Consider the following 10,479-nt stretch of genomic DNA (forward strand, 5'->3'; position numbering starts at 1 on the left):
GAAATTTAGATATGTATCACAAATAAAAATAAACTTGGTTACTTCATGATACTTTATTGACTACAGATTTGTTTCATTTGCTAGCAAAGCTAACACACTCTATCTTCAGGTCAAAAGTACAACCATATATATTATACAGATATTGACTGTTTTGAGGTTAAATATAAGATTTGACATCCCCGAGGGAATGATATTTTGTTCGAGGGAATATATATTTCCCGAAGCGCTAGCTGAGGGACATATATTTCTCGATTATAAAAGGCGATATCTGTTATACATAGCCAACAACAAGTTGAATTTCTACTGCTTGGTCGGGTGTAGCTAGGCCTCCTTTGTAATAAGCCTTTGACGTTGCATTCACCTTACCTTGCGAAGAATAATATACAAATAATAATTACTAATTAATGATTCCTTGGCAAAAATAATTCACTTAGGTCTAGGTCGTTTAAATTAACAGAAGAATTTCCATCAATAAGCCTACAATAATAATAATAATATTATTATCAGGTAGGCCGAATAAATAATAATTCGTCTTTTTCGAGGAGCCGAACATCACATCTAGGGAGGACTAATAACAAATGAGGGCACTATGTATACAGTTTAAATAGTTTAGTTGATTAATTTCTTCAAGCAAGTTGGATTTTATATGTTTAATGACAGGGACACGATAATTACGCGAAAATTACTCAGTCATTATCATCGTACACTCGCAGCGGTAGTCATGTGATGCAATTTCAACCAATCACGTTCACGTATTTACATAGGCTATGTAATATATATATATATAATACATTGTTGTAATTGGTCATTTTTGCACTTTGACCCCTTATATCTCGAAAACGCTTCCTATCCTTCTGGTCAAGAAAAGTTGGATGGCAATATGTCCCCCGTCGGGTGGTGATATCCCATCTCTTGCCACTGGCTATGTATGACCAATGTACAGGAATAGTACAGGTAGGAGAACCGAACCTTTGGTACGCCAACACGCACCATCCCAGTTGACGACGTGAAAGTGAGAACCAAATTAGTACGATGTTCCAAGTACCACTTAATCTATTGTAAAGCCTCGTCTTTGATACCGTAAGGATGCTGTAGTCAAAAGGTATGGCGTGATCTATCGAAGGCAGCACTGATATCGAACATAACTTGGACAAAATCATGGCCTTTGTCCAATAACGCTAACAGGACATCATTGTTCATTTTCAGTAGCATTGTGTCAGTGGAATAATAAGGCCCGGTAATAAGGACGATAAGGTGATGGTAACTTGGTAAATTTTCCACGTACGTCTCTCAAAAGATCGCGATATACATGAAAATAACTTTAACGTGAAAAAAACATTAACCACTCCATCGGAGAAACCAGTTCTTGCCCTGTTTCATGTGCGTATGTATCTACTGTATATATAAATTTACGTAAGGGCAAAATTCGGTAAATCGCGAATGTTTACTCGATGGTATATAGGCCTACAGTTACCGATGTAACCCTGTTTACTTAGAAAATGAGTTATTAAACGAATTAAGGTTAACGATTTGTCACAAATAGGGGTGTTTTCTGATCGTGGTATACACTGTCTAATTAATAATAATGACCATGACAATGGCAATGACAATTACAATAATAAATCTATATATTTATACTGTATATTTATTATAAATTTTAATTTTTAAACATCAAAATACAGCATTATAAAATATTACAGCATCAGAAAAATAAATCAATACATAAGTTCACTGATCATTACGATAGTGAATGACAAAAAAGTGTGTTTTCAATAATTTTTTTAACGTAACTCAAAGGGCAAATCGTCCCAGAGAGTTGGCGCAGCCTTTAAAAAACATCTATCTCCGTAAGATTTCGTTTTGATCATAGGAACGCGTAACGTGTTAGAGTATTTTGAACAGAGAGGTCTGTTTGGATTGTAATTTATAAGCATTTCTTTAATGTATATAGGCCCCTGTTCAGACAGTGCCTTCAATATAATAGTGAGATGCTTTAACTTGATACGTTGGTGTACAGGTAACCAGTGAAGGTCTTTAAAAACAGGAGTAATAATTATGCTTAAATTTAGATTTTTTGCATGTGATTCGGGCTGCAGTGTTCTGAACCTTCTGTAATGTCTTGATTTTTGAATTTAGGAAGTCCATATAATAACGAATTACAATAGTCAATGCGCGATAACACTAATGACTGTATTATTGACTTAGTAGCGTCAACTGTGAGATAGCGACGAATGTGAGAAATATTCCGTAGCTGCATATAACACTGCCTTGAGATAGAAAGAATATGCGATTCCATATTTAAGTGCTCATCAAAAATAACACCCAGATTTTTCGCATTTGGTGTATTTTCAATTACAGCATTATCAATAGTTAGCTAAAAATTCTGTGTGATTTTATATTTCTTATGACAATTTCAGTTTTGTTATCATTTAGTTTCAGCATATTTAGGCTACCATCATCCACATGTTAGCAGAGGCGGGGCGTATGTCTGTGTCATCGGTAGGACAAAAGGACACGTACATTTGAGTGTCATCGGCATATAAATGGTTTCGCCCAAGAGTTTAAACCGACTGGTAACAATAACTCAAATAAGAATCTATCCATGCATTAGCAATACCGTGTATTCCAAAGTGATTGTGAAGTAAAGCTTTGTGGTCAATCGTGTCGAACGCGGCCGAAAGATCGAGCAAGACCAGTGCAACAGCATGACCTTTATCCAATGAATTCGATCCATTTTAACAAATCTTTGACTGCAGAGGTCGGATATAGGTATTGTTTTTACAGATATTGACCTGAAGTTTTCAGTCGCCGTCTATATCCGTACAATCAACTTTATTATTGCAGTTCAACCACCACCACCCACACCACCACCCCTTCCGTCAATGTCATGATTGACATTTAAAAAAAGATCAGACAGTTAAAATATATAATTTATGCTAATAATACCAGTAGATGTATGAGTAGTATAAAACAAATATATATTCAAATCAGACTTTGTTTTCTTAGTTTTGTTTACCTCATACGAGGGGTAGCTCACATGGACACACTAGAGTAACTCGCTATGCATATTACGAAGACCAATATATGAAGATGATGCCAGAGAATTATAGACGTTGGGAAATACTGGAACACGAAGTGGGAAAAGAGTTATATATGTGAGTTGTTATTATGAATAGAATACTAACGAATGTTTAGAATTAAGTTATTATTGCCATTCATTAGAAGATGCTGGACTGGTATAATGTTAGACCAGTTATCAACGAATGAAAATATATTTAATTTTAATACGTGTCTCACGCTAACTGTCTATTTTATTACGATTATTAGAAAGCGTGGCATGCTTCAAATAGAAAAGAAAGATGGAGTCGAATTTCACAAAACTCGCAATCTAATGAAAGTAAATAATTTACCGTTTCATGATATGACACCGTTTGAGGTTTGTAAGAAGTGGCCATCTATAAATTACAGCACCGAATTTAACATATTCATGGATGAAGATGCTGGAGTTTTAAGGGCTGATCGGTGTCTTACTGCTTTTCAAGTAAGTGCTCATTCGTTTGTTCAATACAGGTAGCCCTATGTGGCAAAATATAAGCAAGTTCGTTATTTGTCTTTAATAATTTAATAGGACCATGCTGAATGACAGGAATTATGAATTAACATAATTATTTGGTAAACGTATTTGTATCGTCACAGAAAATGTTTGAAAAACTTGGCGGTGTCATAAAAGAAAATGAGCAGGTGATAACGATTCTTCCGGGAAAAGAAGTGACAGTTGTAACTTCACATAACAGGTACACAGCAAAGAGCATTGTCATTACACCAGGTGCTTGGGCTTCTAAAGTTCTTCGACCTCTTGGAATTGATATTCCTCTTAAGGTAATTTGCATGTTTCAGTTTGGTTGCCTCCGTATTACAAATTTATGTTTTCACATGTTATGTATTTATCCTGTGTGACCCCAAAGAATACTAGAGGTGTTGACTGGAATCCACAATAACCTCATTCATGCATACATATATATCTAGAGGTTATTTACTGAGTAGCCATCTTTAAATTACATCAGTAAATTTAACATAGACCTATTCATGGATGAAGATGCTGGAATAGATTTTTGTTAATAATTTAGAGCAGTTGTCTATAAATATCGACCTTTAGGTGGCCAAGTCAAACAAATAGATTTTCTTTAAAATGTGCACAATGAAAGAGGTTAGGTTGGAACATGCATAGATAAAATTATTTTTGATATCTGTATCTTGTTGCCATAGTAACGGCCATTTTTAAAATTACAGCATTTTCTTGTAATTTTTCCTATTGTTTCACTGTCAAATAAGGTAAACGTTGATTTCAATAACTCTTTCACGGATTGTTGAAATTTAATTTAATTTTTAATAAAAGATGATGAAAGACTTATGAACAAACTGAAATAAAAAAATTGTTGGTCGGGCATGGATACCATTTATTTTCAATAGTGGTGTTTTTACTTGTGGTAAAAAATCCAGTTTTGACCAAAGTTTGGAGCTTCACAACGTCTATGGTAGCACTTGAATTGCGTTGTTCTTGATTAAATATATTCTATGACCTTGTGTAAATGGATAAAAGGCAAACAATCATTTAATAGTTATCCACTTTGACCAAAACTTGGATTGAAAAAAAAAATATTTACCTGAAAAAACTGTAATTTAAAGAAAAAAATAGTTAAATTTTGGTTGAATTTAATCATTTATTTTGTTGTTTTTTTTTTCTACGCAATTGATTAACTTGATTAAAACTACAAAATAACCTATTCAAAGTCTGATGTAATTAATCTTCATTTTTCATGTTTTTGGGGAACAATACATCTTTAAAAAAACATAACCTTATTTCCTTATGTGACGTCATTAATTATCTAATTACAATCAACTAACATCAAAATAAAGAGACATTGCTTTATACATTAATGCCAAAAATTATGAGCAAGGAAATCAGATACAGATATTTGTGTTCCATACCCCAAAATTGTTTAAAACTGTGGAACTGATTGGTATAATTAGAAATGCGTTAAAATCCCACCGTAGGGATGAGAATATTTAATGTTAACATCGATTTTTGTGTTCACTGGATATAGGTAGGCATACATAAAGACACCAACAAATGTACGTAGTGTAGACCGCTCATATCCCATGTACTGTATTTTGTTGCTTGTAACCCGTTTTCCCCTTCACTACTTCAATGCTCAAACTTGTGACCGGCCATGCCAAGAACTTAATCACAAGATGTTAAGGTGTCTCCTGATTTTGTTAATCTTCCTCTGGCCAACAAAATAGACCACTTTCATTAATCTAGTGTGCAAGGCTATCAAGCAACTTCATATTACGTTTATAATTTACAGTCCGTTTCTTTTTTATGCAAAAAATTAAAGAATACTAAAATCAAACATTGAAAAGTAATTTTGTAGTTTTAATCAGGTTATTAAAAAAATAATGATTTAGCTTATAAAAAATAAGAAACAGTAAATCAAATACAAACCCATTGAATTTCAGACATTGGGCTTCCAATTTACTACTCTTTTTTAATTTATGATTTTATTAGGTTAAATAATTTTTCGTATCTATCAATTTTTTTGTCAAAGTGAATAACTATTATGACATTAAAATGGCTTCTATATATAAATTATGGTTAATTCTGACATAGGCGAGCACAATGGAAAAACTTCGGTAAAAATCTCCTTCTTGGTTGCCTACCTTATCTATCCCAGATGTACCGCGAAACGTAGAATTGATAACATTAGTTTCCACTATTACGATATTGTTCCATATTTCTATCTTAGGAAGATATTATAAAGGGTTTTAACACCAAAATTCTGGTTTCATCGGTAGATTTTCAATTCAATTTCAATTGTTCGCGGTCCAAGTAATTTCTGGGTTCACCGTTCACGGGCGTTCACCTTGCTACTTCCTGGTTTCAACTAAGTTGGCCGTTAGTGGCTATAGCCATTTAAGTTTTTTGTTTATTTTCGGATCGGACCGCGCGTGTGAAGGTACAGTAGTTAGAAAATAAGAGTTATACTGCAAATTAATCAAGATAAAATTAAATATACGCAATAAAACATCGGAGTATTTTTGTGGAGAGTAGTATTATAAAATTACATAAGGAGATCTGACCTTTTTGTTTAAAATCGAGTGAAATCCCGATAGCCGAGTTTTATTGAGTAAGCTGGCAGGAATAACTGTGGGATATACGATACGTTTGCCCATTTTGCAAGCCGTCTAAAACGTCTTCCTTCTTGGGCCGTTGGCCGAAACGGCCCACTCTGTCGCGGAAGTTTCAAAAGATGTTTAAATTAAATAATGTATTATTTATTAGGATGGTTTTTATTTGAATAAACGCCCAAAACGGCCCCAATAAAAAATCACTTTGAATAATAATCACGACCCCCAAAGCTACCACCCCCAACCCATCTATCTAATAGCGTCCACCCACATTTATACACACAATATTGTATTACATTTATAACAACACAATTATACTATTTGTAGTAGAATACATCGCACTACAATTTACCAAGCATTTGTCATTCTTTTTTACCACTTTTCATATCTATTAGAGGATTTTATTTTATTATAAATGTTACCATATTATTAAAACTAAAAAATTAAACATATCCCTCGAATAAGATGTTATTAATAATCTAAGACACTGTGAAACAGAGTAGGTTTAGTTTTACGAATGTTAAGCATTTTCAATAATGGCAACTGACAGAAAACGTACAAGGAGAACGTCCTTCTAAAACCTTTTTACCCGAGTCATTAACATTCCGAGAACCATCGTCTACACTTCCTAGAGGAAGCGAGCTCACCCTCTAGTATTCAATATTTTTTTAAAAAAAAGTGTGGGGGTCATTTAAGCCTTTGACCTTTAGCCGTGTGTCTCCAGAAGAAAGCACAGATTAAATGTTATTTTAAAGCTTTAAGGCCACATTTATATTTGTACCTAATACATTCTTATTCAAAATACTCAAGTTTAAGATATAAAATAAGTGTATATAGTGTAATAAATTAATCTTTGACCTACAGTAGAATCCAAAGGCAAAATTTAATTAGTTATTCTGCATTTTAAGGATAATGTTTGTATGTGTTTAAAACATTCTTTACAAAAAACTTAGTGGTTAAAGAGATAATTAGGGACAAAGTTTTCAAATGGCAGCCATTTTGAATTTATGGAAAATCATAATGGTAATTACTAATAAACAACCCAGGGTAGATTTTAGATACTAGTATCTATATAGGCCTATATTTTAGTATGTTTTAACAACAACAACAACAAAACATTTTGGATTATAAAAGCTATACCACCTATTTCTATAGGCCTATTACAAATAACATGAGAAAATAGGTGCCATATCTAAATAAAGGGCAAAATTCACATGCCAAAATGGTAAAATTTGCGTTTTTTGGGGGGAAAATCACACACATGTTACCATGGCAACCATTTTTTCAACCTGAAATATTTCAGTTTCGTTATATTTACCTAAAGTGTGATTAATTACCATTTTTAGCATTAGGTCACTTTTTAATGAAAAAGGTTGATATTTGTAGTCAACCGCTCTTAAATAACGGGAACTTTACTTGCAGGTCTTACGTGTCAATGTTTTTTTTTGGCGCTGGAAAGAATTTTATGAACCAAATGACATGTCTACTTTTATCGATACATCTAATGGATACCACATATATGGTTTACCAAGCATAGAATACCCAGGGTTAATGAAGGTAATCATCCAACATCGTAGCGATCTTATTCTTTGTATTTTTTTATCAGAAAAGTTTTATATATTTCATATCGTTTACCAACGCAATTCTAACAAAACGATTAAAAGCGAGCAAGGTCAGCCTGTTCATGAATTGAATATGGTTTTGGTCCAAACGTATTCATATTTCCACTAATTTGTCATGAAGACAGACAGGAGAAAAACAAGTATTTTTATATTCGCCATAATGGAAACAGGCCTTAAAATGACCTAAATAAACTTCATTGTAAATAGGTTTTTAATTCCATTGGATGAATCAAATCTAAAATACTCAATTGTGTTATATTAAACAGACCTTAATTCAAATTCAAATCTTTCATTATATAATTCGTGTATATTATTAGATATGCTTTCATGGTGGAGTTGAGGTTGATCCAGACTCACGTGATATGTGTTATGATGATTGCCCAAAAGATGATGTTAATATATTAAAGAGATATGTAAAAGACCACTTTCCAGGACTAGAATCTACACCATCGATTGTAGAAACCTGCATGTACACGGTAAACAACACTACGGTTACTATAAATATGATATACAGTATAATTACACATTTGTACCTATTAATTGTTACCTGTATGCATTGTCACAATATTAATAGCTGTATTAATAATTTTAGAATACGAACAACTGTGATCCCATCCTCGATGTTCATCCACATTATCCAAACATTGTCATTGGCTGTGGATTTTCAGGTAAGACATAATTTATTTCAAATTATTGTGTTGTCAGTGGCGACATGTGTCTTATATGTCTTATAACCTTTATTAAAACGGTATAATAATGGCGGTAGACCTTTCTACATCATCAAACATAATCTAAAAATAAGTATATTTTTTATAGGTCATGGCTTTAAACTAGCTCCTGTTGTTGGATTACTTCTTAGTCAACTTGCTTTAAGAAAAACACCCGTATTTGATATATCACATAATACATTATCATTTGTTTTAAAAACTAAATCTCAACTGTAAAGATTATATAGAAAATTCTTAGATTCAAATATTCCTAAAGATATAAACATTTAAATGAAATCATCAATGACTTTAAAAAAGAAAAAAAAATGATAAGGCCAATATTTGTGTCATAAGACATTTTACAAATAAACAATTAAATACAATTTTAATAAACGAGGAATGATAAAATGTAGGCTAGATGAATAGTTCTAGAAAAACTAATGATTCATAGTACATTTTAATTCTAATAGCTGAGATTGTTTGACACGTGACAATCTATATTCGTGTTTTACAAAACTCTAATATATTATATATAGAGTACCGTAATGTTAATGGCCACAGTATTGTATCTTTCTTATTACACAAGCCATGTAGTAATTTATATAATACAGATTAATATTATAGGTCTCATTGGAGTAATTTCATTTCTATAATAATTTTCTTTGAAACTGCAGTGTGTGTTTCTTATCTTTGTTCCATGTTTTCATTCATCATTTCTCTTATCATTTCCATACGTGAAATTAAAGTTGATAATAGACTAAATCAATAACTAAAACTATAGTAATAATATTACATAATAGTACAATTTAACTTGTTCCATTTTCGCAAGCAATTTTAATGAATAGTTTAATAATCTCAATATCTCAAAATACGGATTTAAACTAGGCTTACTTTTGAGTAATTTGAGTAAATAGTGAATTGTGCATGATTGTGTAAATAATATATCTATTAGATTTATTACATAAATACTTTCTGAAACGAAATATTTTCCTGATTTATACCAATAAATAATTTCATCGTTAATTTCGCCATATTATATTACACGTTTGTACGTTTTTTCTCTTGTCTATACATGCAGCGGTGATCGGACGACAATGTGCTATGGTTGTAGACTTTGAGTTTCTTGCTGTTACAGATAAATGAGCTACTTCCATATTTAAATTACTATTTATTGAATATAGTTCAGATATTATTGACAAGATAAAGGTCTATAACAACAGGTATTCCATCCAAGTACCTCAACAGACCAATCATTTACACATTATGAACAGAGAGTTTTCTCATTCGCTGAACCCTGTTTAACAATGATTGGGTTACGTCTGAATATATTCATTTATTTAATGATTATTCGGTATTGCAGAGAAAACTTTAATCTAGGACCCTCTGCTGATAAAAGAAGCCACCATCTATATTACTGCTAAGAATATAAGTGACGGGACCCCCACCACCTCCACCCAAAATAACGAAGAAGACGGCCTAACTAACCGACCAAGATTTAGTAGAAGCTCTAGATACTAGAAGAACTAAAACAATCATTGATTCTATATAATTATAGTCTGTATCAGGAAAAGAAATGATGAGTCTGAATTAATAATTTAAGTAACAGTATATTGTAAATTGATCATTAGTATCCCTATTATAAGTCTAAAAAGGGCCAATCTGGGAAAAATTAGAAACAAGTATTTCTCAACTGATTTGTGTTATATAGGGTCTATATATACACCAAATGTTCCAGATCATCTGGCCTGAGGAAAGCCGCCATTTTGGATTTTTAAAATCTGTGCTCATATATCATCATTTTCATCATGTATTACCCTAACTGGCTTAAAGTTTTCAAATAAAAAAACACTAGAATGTTGAAAATGCTAAGAATAAACCATCACTAAGCAATATATAAGGTATAAAAATGAACCAAAACCAAAAATACTTATTAGATAAGTGTAACTACCTTGCTTCAAAAT

The 10,479-nt window shown here is 32.2% G+C and overlaps 1 protein-coding gene across 2 annotated transcripts in view; it reads left to right on the forward strand.

The window, feature by feature from the left end:
* LOC144842675 (peroxisomal sarcosine oxidase-like) overlaps positions 1-9,517 on the forward strand; it is a 37,261-nt gene extending 27,744 nt beyond the window's left edge. For both annotated transcript variants that reach the window (XM_078699196.1, XM_078699197.1), the window contains exons 3-9: positions 3,007-3,155; positions 3,328-3,541; positions 3,697-3,879; positions 7,612-7,746; positions 8,129-8,287; positions 8,404-8,479; positions 8,628-9,517. In XM_078699196.1, the coding sequence (XP_078555322.1) occupies positions 3,007-3,155; positions 3,328-3,541; positions 3,697-3,879; positions 7,612-7,746; positions 8,129-8,287; positions 8,404-8,479; positions 8,628-8,755 (1,044 nt within the window). In that variant the 3' untranslated portion in view covers positions 8,756-9,517. The remainder of the gene's footprint in view (positions 1-3,006; positions 3,156-3,327; positions 3,542-3,696; positions 3,880-7,611; positions 7,747-8,128; positions 8,288-8,403; positions 8,480-8,627) is intronic.
* The last annotated feature ends 962 nt before the right edge of the window (positions 9,518-10,479 follow it).

This window comes from Antedon bifida, chromosome 5 (assembly GCF_963402885.1).
Source record: "Antedon bifida chromosome 5, ecAntBifi1.1, whole genome shotgun sequence".
NCBI lineage: Eukaryota > Metazoa > Echinodermata > Crinoidea > Comatulida > Antedonidae > Antedon > Antedon bifida.